Genomic DNA, 22,375 nt, shown 5'->3' with positions numbered 1-22,375 from the left:
TCAACGACCAATTAGGTTGAGCTACTGCCGTGGAATTTGCATCTTGTGTAAGCGACCTGCTCGTAAACCTGCGACCGATTTCGCGACCGGTGTCCACCGACCCCTCGCATGCAATATCTTCTGTGTTCTTCGGTAATTCACGCCACGCGACGAATTTCCATCTGGATATAGGCGCCGGTCTACTGGTTTTCTGACTAGCGGAATAGCGGAAACAGCGGGCAAGATACCACGGACATAGTTGCTTTCACGCTAACTATGAAGCTGGAATTATGGAACTCTATTGATACTGGCAATTATTTAGGAGGAAATGGAATCTCGGGATTCTGGAGGGTAATGCGATTGTCTGATTTCTCTTCTTTTTCCTTTCTCAGCATCGAATCGTGCACTTCGTATTTTATTTATTTTATGAGACTGTTACGCACGGGGGTAATCGCAAGGTTCTACATTATCAGAGAAAGTTTCAACAGCCTATGGTTTAATTTCTCCGATAAAGATAATTCGCGCGTATGTGGCAATTAGGCGTTGAGACGATTTTAAAAGAAGCAAACCGCCTTCGTGTCCATATTCCGCTACCTCTTCGTATATGCAGCCGCGATTCGAATCATCGGAATTTCGCCACTAAAACTCACCCCTTCCCCTAGGAGTGTTTCTATTATGTTCCATCTTGCACGTCGTCGACCGTCACCACCGACAGGATATTCTTCTCTATTTCACATCAGCCGAGGTAGGCTCCCACCCCCCCGCGGAAATTGCGCCCCTTTTTATCCACCGTACGTGCTGCGCCTCTCACATCGGGGAGAGAGAAGAAAAATGCCTGGGAAATACTGCCCCCCTGCGGGCCTACCATTTTTTCCCGCTCGACTCGCGTACACGTATACCTGCATACATGTTTCTATGTGTGTACGTGTGTGTGCAAGTGCATTGTTGACAAAAAACCGGTGACGTATCCGAGGGTTGGAAAAAATTCGTCGAAAATCGCGCACGGCGTCGGGACACTGATTCACGGTTTTTCCTTTTTTTCCTCCGCCGTTGATTCCGGCCTTTTTCGAACGAAAGCCAGGACCGGACCAGTTGGCGAACTTTGAAAAAAATTCCTCCGCTAGGCTGGCGGCGTCAGGGGTGAGCATTGTCGGACAGTTAACTCTCCCGTGGCCTGTGTCCTCGGCTGACGCGATATTGAGATTGATGGGGAAACGATGATCGAAGGGGTAGGTTTATAGAGGGACGGGGCTGCTTGGAATCTTTGGAAGAAAGATTGGATAAGTGGCGTGTCTTTTGTCGAGAGCTGAAGAACCTCTTCCGAGGATTTGTGGCTGAAGTTTCGCAAAGGACTAAATCTTGGTTCTTTTAAATTAGAAAATGTTCCCATTTCTTTGCGACTTATCCATTGTGTATCTATAAAATAATACACGACGAGAAGAGTTTTGTCATAGCGTGGAATAAAACGTACGTTTTAAAGAACCCAATTAGCTCTTTTTGCATCTTCGTAACCCATCCTTAAAGCGTTAAACTATTTAAACTACCCTGTGGATGTTATGAGATAAAATGCACGATCTGGAGAATCCAAGAGTGCATAATCCTCTTTAAACAACCCTACACTTCTAGCTCTTCTTCGGCGAACCTAATCCAACCGAAATTAGAATCAATTGGGCTAGACAAACGCGCTTTATCCACGATGTTTCTTCGTCAGAATCCAAGAAACATTAGAAAAAAGGCGTTCGATCGAGTTGCAAAGATCGGCAGAAGGGAGTTGGCTCATCCGGCGAGAGAGGAGGGCAGAGGTAAAGGCGAGAGAAAGAGAGGCTGCGAGGCTCTCTCAGCAGCCTCTGAGGCCGTGAGCATTGTTCCCCGTCTATTAATACACCGGGTTGCATACTAATCTCCTGCCACGGTGACGCGAGGAGCGCTGTGGGGAAGGGAAAAGAGAGAGAGAGAGAGAGAGAGAGAGTGGCAAAAGGAGGAGGAGGGTGGAAGAGCGCAGATGCATACGTCGAGGCGTTTCGAGACTCGCGCCGCTTCTCAATATGCGCTCCCCTGCCCTATTATTCCATTTAGTGGCGGTGCATGCGTGTCACGCTGCTCCCTTCGGCGAGGATCCGATGAAAATGGATTCGAATGATCCGCCGGTCGATTTGATCGTTTCAATCATGTACTGATGATTTCCTCTTGTCTTTTAGGGTAAATCATCGATATTGCATCGAGTCGGAAAGCAAGAATTTTGATAGAGTGTAATATCTGTAACAGCGGGATCTGCAATCGATAGAGTGTAACAGAGTTGGAGAATGTTTGAAGAAGTTTGGAGGAATGTAAAAGGTACAAGCAACTTCAAGACTGTTTCGGCTAGCACTTTGAAGGGTTTGGAATTTCACGTTGAATTTCAACTTTTATCGTATGGAATTTGACGAATTTTTGCGACGGTCCAGGCATCGAGAGAAATTTGGCTGTGCGGTTATCGGTGACTAATAGAGAAGCAGTCGGGAGACTGGCAGCGCAGTGGCTTCTGTATATGTTCGTGACGGAAATTGGCAGACAATGTCGGGCAATAACACTCGGTTTCGTCTGTTCTATCGATGGGACGCGCTCGGAGGACCGTTGACAACCTTGACCTACCAAATTACGACCTATTTGTCTATCTCACATTTTTCTAATCTTTGCAAAAGAATACGAAACTAGCTTCAACATCCTCCGCTGAGTGAATCTCTTATGAGAAAGACAAAGGATCAGATTCTGTATTTAATTTTACAAATTCTCTGAACTTGACTACAGAGGGTGGTATCGAACTGCCTAACAAGTGGTGTTCACAACGAATACAATCCCTTCCTGATCGAGTTACACTAACAGAGCACTGTGAGCGTTCACCGCGATGCACATGCAACACGTGCCAATCGTTCATCAGGTCCTTGATAGCGAAAGAGGAGTGAAGTGGTCTCAGGTATGCCGAAAGGATAACCGTCGAGTGGAATCGCGTTCCACAGCTAAGAATAACGTTTCTAACGTTAATAAATCAGCATCGATAGAACGACCAACAACGTGCTCGATCACGAAAATCAGCTTCGTGAATATTAGACGTTATCGTGGAGCGAGTTCCTTCCTACTTCATCATCGAAAGGATGCTTTCAAAAGGTTTCCTAGATATCGACTCGTTGATTACCTTTCGAAAGCATCCATAAGATTGTTTTAGGCTAGATAGAATTTTCTTTTAAACGTTCTCATCGTCTTTTTTCCTTTCTTTCATGTTAAACAGATTGGAGACTTTCGATATCCCAGAGATCAGCGAATAGAGAGTCCATGCAATAGATGATGAAGAGAGGATCGTACGTCGTACCTTTTGAAAGCATCCAGAGCTCCTTGGAGCTGAAGACACCTGTCGCTAGGATCGTGTCATTGCAGACAACACCGTTATATAGTTCGTGGTAGCCTGCACCTGGGAACAGAACCCAGTCGACCATAAGACGTTACCAGTTCGTGCAATTTTGATCAACTGACACATGAAAACTCGCGGAATACCAAGTGAAAAAGCTTGTTGGCATAGGATTTTAGGGAAATTTATTCGTTTACCTTTTCGCCGCCTCTCTTCCTCCTTGCTCGCGTTGCAGATGCCATTTAGGACCTCTGTAACAATCGAAGAGGATTTACAAGTTAGTTTTATTAATTATCAAATCTTCTCGAGATCCCGCAGATTTCTATGGGTACTTTATTACGCAGTTCTTAATGCGCATTCATGTCCGATCAAATCTTTCTTCGTTCGGCTTTAAAGAGATTCTTAATGAAAAAATTGTCCAGATTTTCATGTCTGCCATCATTTCGTCAAGTGAACCATCAACAAAATCTACCTTCGAATTTTACGATCCCTATTTCCCTTCCGTCTGCGAAAATTCCGTCCACGTTATTATCTTATCCTCCTGCTCTTCCTTTCTTCTCTCGCTAAAATCAGTCCCTTTCAGAATTTCGCCGTCGTAAAGCTGTTTCAACGAGACAAATCGACCAACTTGGGATTCCCCAGACACGGATTTGGGAGGACGGTATCCTCGATGCATCCCATCTCACCTTTGCTGTCACACGGTGTTTTATATCGCGGTACCTTACGCAAATCTCATTACGCAACATATCACCGAAATACACGAGAGCCCGGAACGTGTGTTCGACTTCTTGAAAGAGACAGAGACAGATAGAAAGAGTATTTGTATCTGTATGCATACGCGCGTCTGTGTAAGTGTCGTGGTAAGGAAAAGAGAAGGAGAGAGAGAGAAGAGGAAAGGATGGATTCCTTCTGCGCGGATGGAAATTCGGAAAAACGTTTCACAATCGTCGCGACATTCTCGATCAACCAGCCCGACAACGCTGAAAAACCGACGAACGACCGTTTATAAATAGACATTAACAAACATACGTTCACTCTCGGGTTATTTTTAATTGCGTCTCAACCTTATATCGGTGTACACTGCGCCACGATAAGCGATCTCCATTTTTGATCGTAGAATTCGTTCGAATGCCGTTTAAATTTAAATCGAACGTCAATTGTCAAATGACGGAGAAAATTGAAAACCGACGGTGAAGCAGAATTAACGTAAGCGTTCAAGGTTGGATGGGAACATATTGGGCTGACTAAGTATCGGATCGTGTTGTTTTCATTGCTCGCAGAATTTATCTGGTGAAACGACTGACAAGAAGACGTGTGATTTTAATGCGCGTCTATTTTGGTTTAGTTCAACAGCAAAATTCTGTATCTTCCTCCGAATCGAAGAAAGCTTCTCCATCTTCTATCGTCATGTTTCCTGCGACTTCGTAATTCCGAACTTCGGAACTTGAAAATTATTCGGTAGAAAAATGATATTACGATCGAGTAGATTTCGCATTTTTCATCACGGATAATCAGCCGAGTTTTGAGCCGATTTAATTTTACGTCTGGTCTTTGAGCGAGCCGGTTGGTTCGGGATGCACATTAACGGGGCAACGAGATCGTTTTCCCGAGAATCGATTGCGACACACCGTGGCGAACGGAGAGGATCCTCTAGGCTCTAGAGAACTAACAGCAAAATTAGTCGGCCAGTGGACCGTCCGACAGGTGCGTGTGTGCGACGCAGAAATTTTAGCAGACACCGATAGATACGCTCGCTCTTGGAACAATAATAGAGAACGGATCCGTTGACACCATGTGATCCATGAGTGCGCGAGCGAATTTCGCGGCGACGGTACGGGAACGCCTCAAGGACGGCCATTTTACAGGCTTTTCTGAGAATCTTCTCGAAAACTGTGCACCAGAGAGTAGAGAAGAACGAATAAATCGTCGTAATATAATCTTCCCGAGGTTTAATCTTTGGCAGAGTAATTTATTCGATAGTCAAGACAAATAGTTCCTCGTTTTTTATTCAATTTACGGTCCTAAGAATTTGTATATCGATGTATTTCACGACTATAAATCAGCATTAATTATAATCGTGCGCATGAATAACTATAATCCCCACCTTGACCATCCGTACTATAGAGGATGAACTATCTAACCCACCTTTCCAAGAATTATTAAAAATAGACAAAATTTGTTTCTGACGTCATAATACTCGACCATCTACAACAAATATTCTCCCCACTGAAATAGCTAATTTCATTCTCCCTCTTCTCAATAAAATCACCCTTGCGTGATCGAAAATATTTCCTCAAACAGACTACAACTTGCATTTCGTCTCATCAAACGGGCTACAACTCTCAGATCGAGAAGATGTTTCGCTTTTGAATTTTCTTAGCGCATGTTTCATATACGTTATTATCGTCAGAATAAGGGAATAAAAGATCGATATTGAAAGATCGATAGCGCTGATTACGAGTGCGCGAATATCTCGTTTCAGGTATATCGGTATCAGGTAGGAACGAAAATCGCATAAGCGAGCACAGTATTCGAAAGATAGAAGGAAAGAGAGAGAACTCGCTACAAGATGTCCGTCGCTTATTTATTTATAGAGCGAGCACACATCGGCACGCATGGTCACATGCTCGCGTGCACGGCGCACTGACTGTAACTTAAGGGTGAGCGTGAGACGCGCGAGCGCACGCAAGAGTACGCGTACTCGCACGCGTTTCCCTCGGAAGTGGACAAAAAGTTCGCTCGACTCACCAAGTTTATTTTGTGCTCCGTTTATTTCTTAACGCGGGGTCTGTTCTCATTGTTTGCAGAAATAATACGATGAAAGTGGCGCGAGTGGTTAAAGGAAATAAATCTGGAGAAGCAGCGATTTGGCTCGTTGAAATCGGAAATGAAATTATACCGAGTTAAGATGCAGAGGGTGGCATTCTTTTTCTGTTCGGGACATCCGACTAATCTGCTGTAGAATTCAATATTATAGGAACGCAAGATTCTTGAAAGAAATTTTGCGAATGGTTCGCCTACTTTATTGTAATTTCGGTGTGCTGTTTGACCAGATATTAAAATATTACCCTGAAGATCCTTAAATTCCCTGACATCTGCGATTCAAGAGGTAAAACGTAACGTCTAGGAACCGTTACAGAAAATTTGGAAAACGACGAAGAAAATATAGATGACTATATTGTCATGGAAAACCTGTCTAAAAAGCGAGCAGAATTAATAATGGATCCACGTGGCGAGATACGGTTGGTGGACGTATTGAAAACTCGGTGGAAGGGCACCCGGTCTATTCCGGCTGTTGCCGGATTATCAAAGTCTTACGGCCTGGCTTTTCCTGCCGACTTTTCGATGCGGCCCGTCTAAAACGGACCTCGTCTGCCGTAGAGGCATCGCGAAAATGCGACGTGTCCGAGAACGACACGCGTCGAGGCACCTGTCCTCTCTCTAACACTTTCATAAGAGACGATGATACTTACGCAACCGGCCGGGCGATATTTAGCTCTTAGGGCTAATACGCGGAGCGTCTCACCGACGATCAACCTCCTCTTTCCCTTCTTCAGATTAAATTTTATTTCTTTTCTCTCTCTCTCTCTTCTTAGTTCGTCTTTAATAGAATGATCGATCGAAAGTTTGAAAGGAACAGGTACCCGCACTGCTGTTTAACCGTAGTTTCAGTTCGCGGATTTCAACGTAGATTAATGGATTAAACAGGATCTTCGAATTTCCTTTTTCAAACGAAACACGAAAGTGGAAACGATTGTTTAAGATGGGGACTTACTCCAGTTACCTCTTTTATCTAACTTCCTACAGATAAAGTATGAAGACTATTCTAAAGATATCTTTCTTCGAGCTAATCAAGATCGACCTAATTGAAAACTCTTCTTTCCCCACTTTTGGTACTCCGAAACCAGCGAACATTCTCTTATCAACTTTACGAACTATTTTCTATCAACGTAACCAATTAACTACCATATCTAGCATCGATAATCCACCATAAGCTCGACAACCATTTAACCGGCGTTTTTCCTTCATTTGAAAGAAAAAATGTTCCGTCATTCGAACGGCGATGACAACGAAGATAGGCGAGTGGAATTGAAATATTAGGCGTCCCTGGTCCTTCTCGTTTCGGGCTATGTACTTCCCTTCTGTAATAATACTGTCTATTAGGTCAGTCGAAACGAACGCAGCAAGTGTCTACTTTTAGCATACGTCGACGCGGCGGATAATCCGAAAGGGTCCGAAGTAGCGGAGCCTTCGCTATCCACGCCGCGCCTTGCCAGCCAGTAAGTTTATATTATTGTGATGCCGTGTATATTTACAGAGGGCCAGGAATTTTTATGATGTTGATCGTTCGTCGTCCGTGCATCGTCGACTGGCATTCTTCGACACTTCTGTGCATACGCCTTTAATTCGAGGCACAGAAATTTACGTGAAACAAGGGCATGAATTTTTTGAGTTTAATCGAGACCTTGAAGCTTTGAAAGTAGGACGCGGAGAATAAAAAATCGAGCTACGAAATCTTTTTCGGCGAATTCAGGGAAGTTGGAAAACTCTGAAATGTAGCGAACCCAAACGAACGAATCTTCGCATGGCTCGAGACGGTCTTCGCTATTAATTGGGTCGCGAAGTTCGAAAAGGGTTTTGTGCTTGTAGTTTCGATGCGAATAAATAACAGCGATTAACCTGATCCGCCTTGAACAAGTTCGTCTAGCAAACTTTTTAGGCGGAAGGAATTAAACGACCGGCTAACAATTAAAAATATGTGAAAGGAAGAGATGGAACTACAAGATAGTGAAGAGAACAGATTCGGATACTAATTAGACCACGGCAACTACTAGTTTCTACCACGATGACCGAATGCTAGAAGATGCACCGAATTCTATTCGACTTTTTAAAGCACGCATTTAATATTCTTATTCTAAGATTTTTATGATAATTTCCTTTGACATATAAATACATAGTACCTATCGCAGTTTCATGGATATTTAGATAAATTTTATGTTTGCAAATGGTTTAGATAAATTTTAGTGAATATATTGTAGAGTGCTACAGTTCCACGATATAGATAGAAACCCAGAATCGACAGCCCTATATTATAGCTTCTTAAAACAGTAGCATCTTCTCTCTGTATGTAAACGAAAATGTTCTTTTGTATCGATATACATTTCCTGATATCGTTCTCTTCAATTCAGAGATTGATATCAATTAGCAGAGAAATTAAAGGATCAACCAGCATGGGGAAGACGACGAATAGGTCACTCTGGAATGGATACTCATCTTTCAAAAACTAGGTAACAGTAATGGGGAAACTTAATTAATATGTACAATTCAAAAAATAGTAGGAGAAAGATTCTGGTATATCTGGGTTAAACGATCAGCAGAGTATGAAACGAGAAGAAAACGATCAGAGATGGCGACGAACGGTCTGGAAAGTGCCTAACCTACCCCATGTCTTGGCAGCCGAGCGTTTTTTTCTCTTTCTCGTAGGTGGTGCGCGGTAGGCCTGGCCAATTTTTGCGTCAACCGCGGCTGTAAACATTAGAAAGCCGGCTGCCAAGGCGTGTGTGAGCCACACGGGTTCATAGCCTGGCGAAAAAGAAGAAGAGAGAGAGAGAGATGCGAGGAGCCAACACACGGAGCGTGTGCGAGTCACGGGGCGAGAACTGGGCTCTGCCAGGACGCGCGCGTACGTACGGAAATTACGTGTTTCCCGACTGAGTCAGTGAGTTCGATGAAACCGAATGAAAGAAGAAGCGCGGACGGGCGCCAGTCTCGGTCCTCCTGCTGCCAGCTGCCATCGATCGAAGCACGTCGATCAACGGGCCACGTGTAACCGCTGTTGTCTTGCTCACTTTGTTTTGGGATCAGATCCTCTTGGGTTGTCGCTTGGTTCGATAACGAAACTAGGAAAATTTGGGTTTCCAGAAATTTTGAAAATCTTGCGATTCAAAGAGAGGGGTTGAAGAAGATCGGCTTCTCCTGGGGGGAAGTTCAGCGGATTGAAAGGGTTTCCAATTGCAAGATTCGGAAATACGAGATTACTCTTCGGAAGTAGGAAATTATGAATTTTACAAGCGATAGGAATTTTATACATTAAGTATTCATCTTGAAGTGTTCAATCATTCCAAGGATTCGAGAGCCACACCTTCTAAACTACGTGCGTAACCCCAAACATTCCTAATATCCTATCACCCTAACGCTCTAGATCTCCGTTTGGAAACCTTGAAAATCTTTCAAGCATCTACCATGTCGATGGGCTGTTTCTCCTATCTCTACAACCAATCACTTCTGTACTATTCCTCGTAGAATCCGTTCTAGAATCCATGATGTAAGGCGTCGAGGTGGCCAGAGGGTATCGGGTTAAATTCATCGGATCATGGAACGCGAAACGACCGGATGCCTTGGACGTTGGACAAGATCGACTATTCTTGAAGAACGATCCTTGGAGTGGATTGGCGAAAGTCTGCCAATCAGATCGTTATAGATCACCGGTGCTCTTCCTACGAGTCTTTGTCCCCCTTGACACCGGTTGGAAAACGAGCCAGCGAAGAATGGGCTCGCGCGCGATACCCAGGCCCGCGCCATGAAAACAACCGGAGCCCCGTCGCTGCTTGTATGGGGGCCGTTGAAATTGGCAGAGCGTTCCAAGAAACTTTGAATCGAAGCCGAGAGTCGAGTGGACACTTTGAATGGACGGATGTGCGAGTGAATGAACGCGCCACGCTCGATTCAGACCACCACCCGCTTCTCTGTCTCTCCCTCCCCTGTCCCTCTCTTTCTCTAGGTTCTGCTCTATGAGATCAACGAGAACCGACACGTCGAGCCAATACTTCGCGGTGGGAACAAGAATGGCAATAACTATCGATGGTTTGGGAGAGGTTTTGGCGTTTTCTGCTCGATCAAGGATCTAAAACACGTTCAGTTTGGGGCAAAAACAGGCTTTAAGTTGCACTGTCCCATACGTTTCAAGCGCCTAACGTGTTTCTTGGGCGCAACATTACATCGCTTTTCCGTGAAATAATCTACGTATTCTAAACAAAGTACGCACCCCACGTCGAACAAGGACAATAGCAACTGCTAATAGCAGTAGAGCTGATTATTTTTTGGGTAGATTGTTTGTGATGGTTAACCGGCTGCGATTATTTGTTGTAAATAACTAACATACGATAAGACAAGTTCGTCTCTGAAACTGCCGATCGATTCGATTAATCAGCTACTCAAAGATAAGAAAAGAAACGACTCTATCGATGATTTGAACGAGAGAACCGAACCAGATATATTTCTAGAAAATAGATTCCCCTGTTTGAAACTCTCACGGGGTCGAGAGTCTCTCCTTAATCGAATGAGTATAGTGGCGAACGCTTACCGTGGCTGGTGATAAAATTGGCGAGGTAGAGATCGAGTTCCCGGACGGAGACGTTGATGTGATAGGGGTTGACGCAGAGGCCCGGCTGAGCACATTCCGCAGTCTTCTCCAGCCGTTCCCCGTCCGTCGACTCCAACGGAATTGCCTTGAAGAGGATCACCATTACTAGGTCCAACCTCCATACCTGCGACATAACGACGGCGACCAAGGGTTATCGACTGTACCTGAATGCAGGAACATCACCAGGGACCATATTCGATTTCCTCCGGTCCATGGTGGTTTTCGTGCTCTTTTTCGCGATTTTATGTGAAATCGAATTCGTTGAAATTCGGCAATTTCAGCTACCTTTTCATTAGAAAATTGAAGTATTGAATTTCGAGTAAAATCTAAGTACTGCTAAGTATTTAAATATATAATTCTAAATTAAATATATTATTGAATACAAAGTGCAATGAATAAATGATTAGTTGATTTCGTAGATTAAGCGTCGCCTTGCTTTATGCTCATCGATGGAGTCTCGATAGCATACGGAACTTAGGCAGAAGTAAGTAGATTGGGAAGAGAATAGTCAGACGTACCTTATCGGCTTGACGCAGGCAGTCGATACGACGCATTTTACCCTTCTGGTCAGGATTACTCAGGACACACATTGCTGGCCTTTTCCCCGTGATACTTAGTACGAAGTCTTCCCTGTACTCCTGCGTGATATCCTTTCGTAACTTGCCTAAAAGCCGCGAGGCCCATTTCTGTTTTACTTCCAGCTTCTCGTTCTGTAATCCATAAAAATTTGTTTCCCTTCGAATACATCGTTCAACTCGCTTCTTTTAAAACATTTATATTATAAAATTTCCAACCTTTCGTCTTTCAGAGACATAAATTCCTCAAAATTTACAACTTTAGTTCCTAAATACAAAAATTAGGTTTGCATTTCCGTAAATTTGTACATACACATATAATTGCTATATTAGCCAATTTCCAGTCTGCAAATTTTCTATCAACTCTACGTCGACCATAGTAAGTTAACAAGGAAAATAGAAAGGACATGGCAGGCAGACAATCCCACTTCCGCTGCCATCTTTCATAAAGGAGAGCAAAGATAACTGTCCGAGAGTCAACTGGCATTCGGACTCCTGGTAAACTCTCTGTCTGTCTTTTATGTTCAAAGCGTAAAAAGAAACGACTTTCTAGTATAGCACGCATCGTCGTAAACTGGTTACAGAAACCATACTCGAAAGGAGTTGCTCGTGTATATCGGTAAGTCGAGGCAGCTGTTGATCTGGAAAGTTCCGCCAGTTTACAAACTCCGTCCGATGGCTCGGGACCAAAGCAACGCTGACCTCAAACTATTCGTCGGAACGATATGCGGGAGCACGTTCCCATGTGTCCCCTTCTCCTCCACCCTTCTGATATCTTGACCTTCCTCGAGTTCCACGCGACCCTCTCTGTCCTCGTCCTTCGCAATTTTAATTCAGCATCTTTCGATGGAAGGAACTTTATCGCCGTGCTTCACGATCTCTCGCAATTCGACATTTTTAGAATAATATCGGACCGATGTTCTTCGAACTTTTAATATGACAACTCTTTCAAACTCTTTCGAATTTGACGAATTTACAGCGAAGCTTGATTTAGACTGCAGTTTCAATTCGGTAGACGAAGAGTTACTAACTACGAATTACGTATAATCTGTGCGTATTTTGCATTTGAAACGGTGCGACAGTAGCGAATAGCTAACGGTAACTTAAGTGCGTAGCTATGAATTATCCTAAAGTAAGGAAATCATTGAAACAGTGGCAATCTTTTCTGTAATTTTTTATTCCAAACTTCACATACTCTGGCCATCGTTTGTCTTTCGACAAAGCGAACCTTCGAAGCTTCTATACAAATTCCAACATCGAAGAGCATCCCCTAAACCCAATCCAGACTCCTACATCATTTAATTTCTGTTCGTCAATAGAAATAAAGTTGCTCTTCGATTCCATTCAAGAACTTACACTATCATCGTCGTATTAAAGTATGAAAATCTTATTTAAATGAAATAAAAAGATAACATGAGAAGACGACAAATCCTCACGAAGCCATATTGAACGCTTACAAATTGTCTATTAGAACATTTCGAAGTATCAACGATCACGCGTTATAAGATTTCCCAGAAAATTTCCAAAGACAACGACTGCTGTTCGTCGTAATAATCGACAGTCGCGGAGTCAAAATTCCTTTTCATCCGACTGTGTTCATTTGAAAACAAACTAAAATTCCGCGCAATGTTCTCTCGGAAGGCGAAGACTCTCTCTGTTCGCGTATATCGGATAAAATTCCAGGCAGCGCTTACGCCTAGGGCAGGCTCGTTTTTCAGTCACCGTGGAAATCTCCGAACAAAGTTGGTCGCGTCGCGTTCGACTCGCAGGCGGGCACGCTCGTCGACCTGCCTCGGCTCCGCTTCTGTTATTCACCTCACGGCCACGGCCCCCGGTGGAATAGCAAATGCGCGCGGGTGCATAAGGTCCCTGAGAAATGCGTCGAAAGCACGCGGAATGCATCGACGCGACGACGACGTCGATCTATCCCGCCTAGCCCCTTTCTGCCACGCACGTGCGAGCTCCGATACTTTTGCGAGGAACAAGAAAACCGCTGCCGCGTTGCTGCGCGTCCTAACGCGCACGCCGCCTCGTCCAAGTGCCTCAAAGGCCATCGACGATTCTTGGTAAAACCTCGACCTACGAGATTTTCCTCCAGACATTTCCAATGAAACCGAGATTTTGCTGGGAGATAGACTTTATACGGAATGATTACGCGATTTTGTCCCAAGGATGTTTCTTGGCTCGAGGTATCGTGTGAAAGCACAGGTTTTCTAAAGATGAATTTTGGGATTCGATAGATTGCAAGTTTCTTAAAATTTATTTTCTGTAATATCTGAAAACTATAATGAGAATTTGTATAATTCGTATAACATAAATTGGTATTTATGAATTGGTATAACATAAAAATATAATTTTTATATATATATATGTACACTTATATTCATCTGCCCTGCGTTTTGATAATCTCTTTAAAATGATCAACACGAGGTAAATTTCATGGACTAAATGGATCATCGCTTGCGAATGATTTAGATAACATCGTTGGAAGAGAGTAAGCAAATACGACATATATTTTGGGAAAATTAAATGTTATAACGTATAATGTATTTTGAATCTATTCCGGTTCCCAAGGTAAAATATATAAAATCCGCGTCGCGGTCAGCCTGTCAATTCGAAATCAAGCCCATCGATAAGAACACCGTTAATCCAAACGCTGATCGCAGGCCGATCTACATATACGTTAGAAACACGTCGGTCGTTTACGAACGACGAACATTTTCCAGCTCGTTGCGTCCTTAATACCGCGTCTAGGCGGTAGTGCGAGTAGTCGCGCGAGCGCGTTTTTCGCGCACGAGAAAATTTCAGGCACGTCCCGGAGAGTCTCGCGCACAGAAATGTCACGCGGACACGCAGGCCGGCTCAACTGTGGGAGAGACCTGGGCTGCGGTTACGGTGCATCCTGCATAAACCCGATCAAGTATGCCGAGTGTGAAGGAGGGCTGCGAACGCACCGGCCACGTATATCGTGACATGCGTATGTACATCTAGGCGCGGCAGTTTACCTCGTTCACGCCACCGATTTCTCGCGATGCTATTCCAACCGTTCTTGACCAGCGTCGGTCGATACGTGCTCGACAATCCGTTTCTACCACGATTGTTTGGAAATTGGTTCGAAACAGAGTCGAGAGTATTTCGATTGAGTTTAACAGGAAATAAATGAGCCTCTCAGGCAAAGAGAAAAATCTTTTCAAAGTTCAAGTTCGATCGAAATATTACGCTGAGAGGTGATCTACCTGAAATATTCGTCGCTGCGAACGACTCTAATATACTTAAGCAACGTGTTGATATATAATCTTCTGGGACACGTAAGGAGCAATCTCTCCGATGAATTACCGCGTCGATCGCGATCGCCGTGGAATTCTTCGGGCTCGACGAGTCGGCTATTGAATAAAAGTCGTAAGTTTCTCCGCGTAAATAAATCTCGGAGAGGCGGTTCATTTTTATGCTTTTCTCTCTGTAGCACATTCACGTACGGCTCGTTCGATCCGACCGGCCCTATCCAGCTTCGGCCGGAGCAATCGAATTCGTCTCACTTCGAGAGCCAACGAGCCCTCGTTACATTAGACTCAGTGAAATTGAACGTAAATACCGTGAAGAGAAGGACTGCCTCCAATTCTGACGGTTCGTCGCGTTTCGCATGATTATTCCGAACGGGACGACCGTCTTCGAATTCTCCCTCTTTGAAATTGAGGAAGCGTCGCAGGATAATTCGAGACAACTCGTTCTAAACCCATTCTTTCGAGATTTGCTCCTTCTTTTAGGAAACCCTTCGTTCCCGTGGATCGAAAGCTAGGAAATTCGTCGACTGAGCTATGCAACGACAGATAATTTGTTGACTGGAGAATTTTTATTCCATTCGTTATCTGCGCTTAAATCCGCACGTAATGAACGACTAAGGAAATTCATAAATTAGTCGCAAATGTGTACAAAATATTCCCTAAATGCAAATCATAAATCCATCGACGTTCATGCACCGCTCGAATCGATAAAAATCGTGCCTAAAAGATGTTCAGCTTCTGGTTCCTCGAAAGAAAGAAAATCGTGCGCAAGTCAGATTTTTCCAGGAGCTTCTCCAACGCGACAATAACAGCCTTGTAAGATATATCTATAGAAAGAGAAGAGAAGAGAAGAGGAGGGGGGGGGGGAGAAGAGAAGGAAGAAAGGAAGAGATCCGAGGATTCACAAAAGCGGCAGCTATTTCGGGCACAAACATCCAGGGAATGCGAAGACGACATCGAAACGGAAGTGGCGTGCAGAATGGCTTAAAAAGGGGGCCAGTCAGCCAGAGGTAATCCCGAGAAAGTAAGGGAGCTTCAATCGCAATATCAACGAGAAACAAAGCCCGTCCGGGTGAAGGAAAGAGGAAACGAAAGAACGCGAGTTTTCTACGAGGAGGCGGAGAGAGAACAGAAGTAGAAGAAGTTGGTCCACGCGATTGTTGGAACGCGGAAGAGCATCGATGCTCTCAACCGTTTCTATTTCCGTTTTACGTCTCGCTGCGAGTTCTTCCATCCGCCCCCACGCGACCAGGTCCTCACGAAAGATCGGAGGAACAAAGCGGAAACAGGTTGCCGCGTTTTCCGGACCAACGCGCGATTTCCTTTCGTTTCACAGTTTCGTCTTTCCTCGCAATTTTTTCCTCTGTCACCGTGTCGATTGTCGTCAAATAGTTATTTTCACAATACGACAAGTATTATTAATCACTGCTTGACTGATGATTTCCAGACTGATGATTCAGCCTTTATAAGATGCGATCGATTACGAGGATCCAAGATCGTACTGTGAGAATTTCAAAAGAAAATCTTCCAATTGTCCCCGACGCTTTTGCTTGTTCCGGAGAAGTACGATATTTGTTAGATCATAAATTATTTAGTCGATAATTTTTGAGAATGAAAATTAAAATTGAGTCGTGGTAATTTTTTGAGAATGACGGGACACTTTCACCGGACGGTTTAGAAAGATAATTAATTTCGAGACTAAGTCTTTGAACGTTTTATGAAGAAAAACGCGGGGCTGCTGGAAAATGCACGCCTGGTATCTAGAGGAACAGCAAGATACGGACGCAACAGCTGCCGGCGATTTATTTTGGATTTGCCGCAAGCTTTCGTGGCACGGTTCAAGCAGTGCGAATATATGACACGGTGTGACACGGCGCATACCTGCCGCGGACGCGAAAGAAGCCCACGCGTGTGTTATGCCTCGCCTTTTGCCCGACGTAATCACGACAGCAACTCGTGAAAATGGGATTCGCTTTGATCTCACTACACATAGTATCGGGATCGAATCGGGTTTAGCTTCGGAAGAGTATCATCCTAACGGAAAACGATTTTCATCCTACGACGAAAAAAGTGGCTTTCCGAAGAGCTTTTAACAGATTCGCAGTTTAAAAGAATTGATTGCCAATTGAGAGATTTTTAAAAGTGAAACTGATTAACCTCGCATTCTCCCGAGCAAATTTCTCTCGAATTTCTAAGAAGATAGCGTTATAGTACAGTAGGCAAGGGAACATAATACAGACTTCATACAAACATAAATGACTTTAACGTTTGCAATTCCTTCTTACGAGTACAAATAAATAAACTGTCAAAAATTAACTCAAAGTAGAAAGAAATGGTGAATACCAAATGTATCGACGAGTTGCTATGAAAATCGACACGTTCGGTGGCTCGGAATAAATGATTCGTCAGAGCAATTCAATCGGTGATTCGTCAAAGACTCTTCTGTGCAATCTAAACGTAGACGAAACGTGAAACCGACGTTTCACGAAGCTGAACATCATTCTGCAATTTCGTCGTTCTCTCTCTCTCTCCCTCTTCTTTTTCAGAGCAGTGTTTTTTAATTTCATTGCCGGTACGTTCTTTTAAAATTCCACGTACATAATTACGAGAGCTCGTACGTGTGCCCGCTGCAGTAAGCGCATCCTCGAATTCGCGCACACCGAAATTACGTATTACGGTCGTACTTCTCGCGAATGAATTTAGCAAACGTACGCACGTTCCTGCATACCGGGTGGCTTGAGATTAATCGACTTACAATGAACCAGCGATAAACACTTTTCCTCAAAGCTATTTCTAACGGGCATCTTTCCTACAAAAAAGAAGATTCCCCCTTTATTTTCAATTAACAAGTTTTCTACTCTAAATTAAACCAGACTGAAAATTAAACCGGTAATCTAAAAGCGGTTTCCGATAATATTACCAACTCTATCGCATTTTAACAATCGCTTTCATAATCCCCCCATTCATCTAATTACCATCCGCGCAATTCATCCAAACACTGCATCTACTCGCAAAGTAAGTAAGCCGAGAAGGCAGCTAAAGTTGAATCCGGGAAATAAGGCGAACCGAGGAACCGGAGTAGGAAGTTCGCGACAGAAGTTTGCTAAAAACTGTCTCCTTATATCCTCCGTGTAGTACATAATGCTTTACCCTGTTCTTCTGTAAAAAGCATTTATCCGCCGAAAAGTCTCCTTTACCTTAACAATCCAAAAACGGATGGAGGAACAATCTTGCGAAGTGCCTAAAAAGTTCTTAAAATCATGGATCGGGTGTTCCCTCCATATAATCCTAAAATCATCCATTCGACCACACATCCATTTCGAAAAGTCAAAAACCACTTGCGATAACAAACACTAACAGCGTTACACCGGCATCACCCTATATAAAACCCCCATGTGCATCATCCACCGTTAATGCATTCCCATGTGTGAGTGTGTCGACGGTGAGCGCCCCCTCCCTCGGCGCCGCCGCCCCCAGAGAATCGTGGTAGGGGCTGACCCCCACTTCGAAAATGCCTGGGTGCCTTCGCTGTCGTGCCTCCACCACTCGTCCTGCCGTGCCCCCACTGCCGCCACCACGACAGGCCCCCACCGCCGCTGCCGCAGCAACTACGGCCGCGGAGGCTCACAGGCTATTTTCAAGCGCGGGAAATAAAGCGGAGGCTGCATTTTTAGCCTAACGGCCGACGGTCAGCTCGTTTTCGTCTTTCCATTCTCGCGAACACGGCCAGGGGATGAGAGGAGACAAGTACACGAAAGAGTGGAGGGGAATGAGCGAGAAGAACGAAATGGATTGTCTCCTCGATGGGGTTAATTGGAGTTGTGTAATCGAGTGGGAGGGAGGATCGATGCTGCGAGAACGTTTCTTTATTTCCGATTAGGTTCTATTAGTTCGTCTTTTAGCGGAGTATTGATAGCTAAATGCGTTCCATCGGGCTCTGCTCTAAGATATCTTTTTTAATTTCGCTAATTTAAGCATTCGTTAGCTAATTTGTACCATTTGCTTTCATTTCTTTTTTTTTTCAGTTTCAAAGTATGTGTAAGATGCGGTCTCTTATATAATTAGTACGTATAGCTTTAAATAAATTTGTAACCGCAGGAAAAAAATTGTAAAGGTTCACAGTCAAGTGATACGTCAGGTATCCATCTTTAAATACGACAGACTGCAAACTTCTCAAATCGTTTTGGCATAATTATGATCTTGTAATCACAGACTTCTAAATTTATTTTAACTCCCGCTAGAACAAGAACTATATATACATACTGCATTCGAAAGTTACTCAACGAATACGATAAAACCAGATGCAAAAATCGAATGTAACGTATAATTAGAGAGTAACGGACATACTCAATTTCCCCGAATCGATCTCAACAATAATCGTCAAATACTCTGTCTAAGTGCTTTCTAACGCAAGGCAATTGTACCTGGCGGTCGAATATAATCCGAACGAAGCCCTGGAAACAAGGCAGAGACGGTCGTTTAGAGGGGGAAGTTTCTGAACGAGCTGAGCCCTTTAACACGCATTACGGTGTAATTTCACCGGGCAGAGAATCGCTCTAAACGATACTCCGCGGCAACGAGGACGCTGGTCTCGAAACTTTTCGACAGTGGTCGGGGTGCAGACGCCATCCTCCGTCGCCCCTTTAGCCACCAATGCCGCCGGAGGTGCGTTAAGGAACGAAAAATCAAGGAGGACGGCGCCAAAGCCGCCGGCGGAGCTTTAATATTTAGATTCAATTACGAGAAGAAAGAAGGCATCGTTATGCGGCAAATTGTCGCAGTCTGCTGGACCGCGAAGCAGAGGGTGGGTAGCTCGGAGGTGGAGGGTAGACGATGGAGAGAAAAAGAAAGCAAGGGCTGGCCGAGACGCGTTATATCGCGACGTAATGGACGCCTCGAGAGGCTTGCTCGCCTGGCCTGGCTACTTCGTAAAAGTTATTGTTATTAGAGGCGTACAGACCAAGAGGATTCCTGTGTATTTGCCGATTTTTTCGGGCCACTCTCCTTATCTGCCACCTCTTTTAAAGTGGTAATTGGCGGAGCTGGTCTACGAAGTATTTTATGGGCCTTTTTTGCGTGAATAAGAGGAGTTTATTCAACTTCGGGTGAAAAATTCTTATATACGATGTGCTTCTGCCAAAAAGGACAAATCTCCTATTTCTACACTGTCAGCGAATTTTCGAGCTTTCACCGAGCCTTTCATGCACACGATGAAACGATGATACTCGGTAATAAACTCGGTCTACGGCGTGCATAATTTTAAATACGTTTATCTCGAAAAGCCGTTTGCGCACGTTAATCCTTTTTTATCGGATTACATCGCATATATGGATAGAGAATTCTATAAACATGGGGGCGAGTTTGAAAAGCTTGTCGATGACATTGAATTTGTTCGATTTACCTTTGATTCGCGCGCGTAAATTTCGAACAGTTCACGAAATATGGATAAATCGGCAAAAATCATCGATCATTGATCTCTCTATCGCAAATTGCTCACATCTGCCCGTTCCATACAAGGCACACAAAACAAAAGGTATAATGCAATTCCGAAAAAATCACAATTCCATCGAAATGAACTCAGTTCCGTATAATAACAAATGATGGAAATTGAATCATGGAACTGGCTGCATTGGGATAATCGAACAAATCGGGATAACCCATGTTCCGGAAAAGACGTAGAACCTTCTCAGAGTCGTTAAGAGTCAAAACACTGTTTCCCTCGCGTATAAAGGAAATCGAAGATCCATCGGGACAAAGAGGGATCGCGAAAACAGAGCGGTTCGATGAATTTTTCGACCGGGTTGGAGCCGGTTGGCGCATGATCGCGAAAAGAAAAGCGCGTGTTCGGTCGAACCACGTGGCCAGACTGTGTTGGCGTACGCCGTACGCCAAATCAACAACGCTAGCCCCCTACGTACGAATTACGGGTTTACGAATCTTTGGCAGCCGGCGAGGCGAGTTTAGGTCGGCCATGTGCACGCCACTTCCCGTGCCACGTGCTACCTCCACGCGATCTCTCCTTTCAAACACGCTTGTACTTGGCCCCGGTGCTTTCTTCTTTTCGATGACATTGAAATTCTCTTCTGAACCGCATCATCGAATTTTCACGCAAACGTTCGATTTTGCAACTTCAGGTTGGAATTTTAGAGATCAAGATTTTGGATTCGGTGACGGCTTAAAAGACAGAATTTAGTAGAATTATTCGAGAGCTACTGGGTCACGTGCGCTTTTGATTCACGATGGGAACGTGTCCCGAATCTACACCGGAGCTTCTATGCTTACCGAAATGTCATGCATCATGGAATTGCGAAATGTTACTGTTCTGAACGTGTCTTGATTTCAAACCAGTGTATCTTCTAAATTATTCGAAATTTTTGAAGCCAATAAATTGTACAATTCATTCGATTTATATCGAATACATAAAAACATAAAATAATGCCAATAATATCAATAATGCAATTATTGTTAGCATTACTAGAATGTTCGTCGAAGCAAAAGAATCATATACATTTAAATCAACGTCTTCTATATGGAAACGTATATCTCTATCTCGACTGGCTGGCTCAAAGGGCTTAACTGTCGGGGTTAAATTCAGGCCACTCCTCCCCCCCCTCCCCCCGGTAAGCGTAATCTATAGCGATTTCTCTCGCAGAGAACACCGACAGGCACCCCGAATGCACGTGTGCGCGAGTATCGATTCGGTTTTTCGGCCTCGGGCCTCGTTTCGAGCCCTGTCGCGACTCTGTTCGCTGCGTGTTTACGCGCGCTTATCCTATCAAAATTGTGCACACGCGTTGTAACGCGTGTCACGGGAATTAAGCGGGCAAATGAGCCACTTTGTCATCAGGAAGCTCGTCCATTGCCGGCGAACTGAAAATGTTGCAAGATGATCGATTCGTTCCACGATACGACGGACGTTTTACGCTCTTTTTCTAAAAAGAAATATTCCAGAAGTTCGCACATCTACGAAGTTAAGTAGTTGGATCTTTATACCGTGAAAGGTTGTTGCGAATCGTCATGGTTTTTTGAAGACGAGGAAAGTAGTTTGGTCAGGGAAGAAGGTGTGAAGGAGACTCTTCCACACAATTGTCCACTCAAGCTCTTAAACTTCGTCCACTCGTAGTTAGAAAGAAAGATGTTTCTACCGCGAGAATCCCGGTCGAGATTTAAGGCTACGAGAAACTTTCTACCGCCACCGAGGGGAAGAAAAAGGTATTTCATACAAGAGAACCTCTCAGAACTCTTATATTCCGTTTCACAAAATTACAACATCACACCGTACAGAAATGAAAGATTGACAAATATCTATAGTGTCTATCGGCGGCACAAAAACTCTAACGACACGTGCGCGGTCACACGATTTACGTAAACCGCGTGAAAACATACAAACCACCCTCTCAAAATTTCGTATTCCAAACAGCAGCCTCAGCCGTTCGCGATACACCGGAATATCCTCTGTAATCCAATCCGAAAAAAATGGCCGAATTTAAAAAAAAAAAAAAAAGAACGGAAAGAAAAAAGAACTCATTCGAGTTCCATAAATCGAGATACTGGAAGACGGTTATTTCGGGAGCCGTGTCATAAATTACGAAACCAAAGGATCGAGACTCGGAGTGGTCGTATGCACATGTACGCGCGACGGGGAAAAAGCTCGAGTGTCCGCGGCTAGGAAAAGGGGTTAGCATAGAGGGATGGAGAGTTGGTCGGTGCGCGTCGATCGAGAATTTATGGGAAG

At 44.1% G+C, this 22,375-nt stretch overlaps 1 protein-coding gene across 6 annotated transcripts in view; it reads right to left on the bottom strand.

Moving 5' to 3' along the window:
• The window catches only part of LOC122572783 (nuclear factor 1 X-type-like), a 65,922-nt gene that overhangs the window by 21,755 nt on the left and 21,792 nt on the right, over positions 1 to 22,375 (bottom strand). For 4 of the 6 annotated variants that reach the window (XM_043738225.1, XM_043738227.1, XM_043738228.1 and 1 more), the window contains 4 exons: positions 11,303 to 11,494; positions 10,725 to 10,908; positions 3,559 to 3,612; positions 3,326 to 3,424 (listed from right to left, as the gene is read on the bottom strand). In XM_043738225.1, the coding sequence (XP_043594160.1) occupies positions 3,326 to 3,424; positions 3,559 to 3,612; positions 10,725 to 10,908; positions 11,303 to 11,494 (529 nt within the window). The remainder of the gene's footprint in view (positions 1 to 3,325; positions 3,425 to 3,558; positions 3,613 to 10,724; positions 10,909 to 11,302; positions 11,495 to 22,375) is intronic. The other 2 variants (XM_043738226.1, XM_043738229.1) reach the window with 2 other exon arrangements.

The sequence above is a fragment of the Bombus pyrosoma genome, linkage group LG11 (genome assembly GCF_014825855.1).
Source record: "Bombus pyrosoma isolate SC7728 linkage group LG11, ASM1482585v1, whole genome shotgun sequence".
NCBI lineage: Eukaryota > Metazoa > Arthropoda > Insecta > Hymenoptera > Apidae > Bombus > Bombus pyrosoma.
This window is presented reverse-complemented; position numbering and strand designations above follow the sequence as displayed.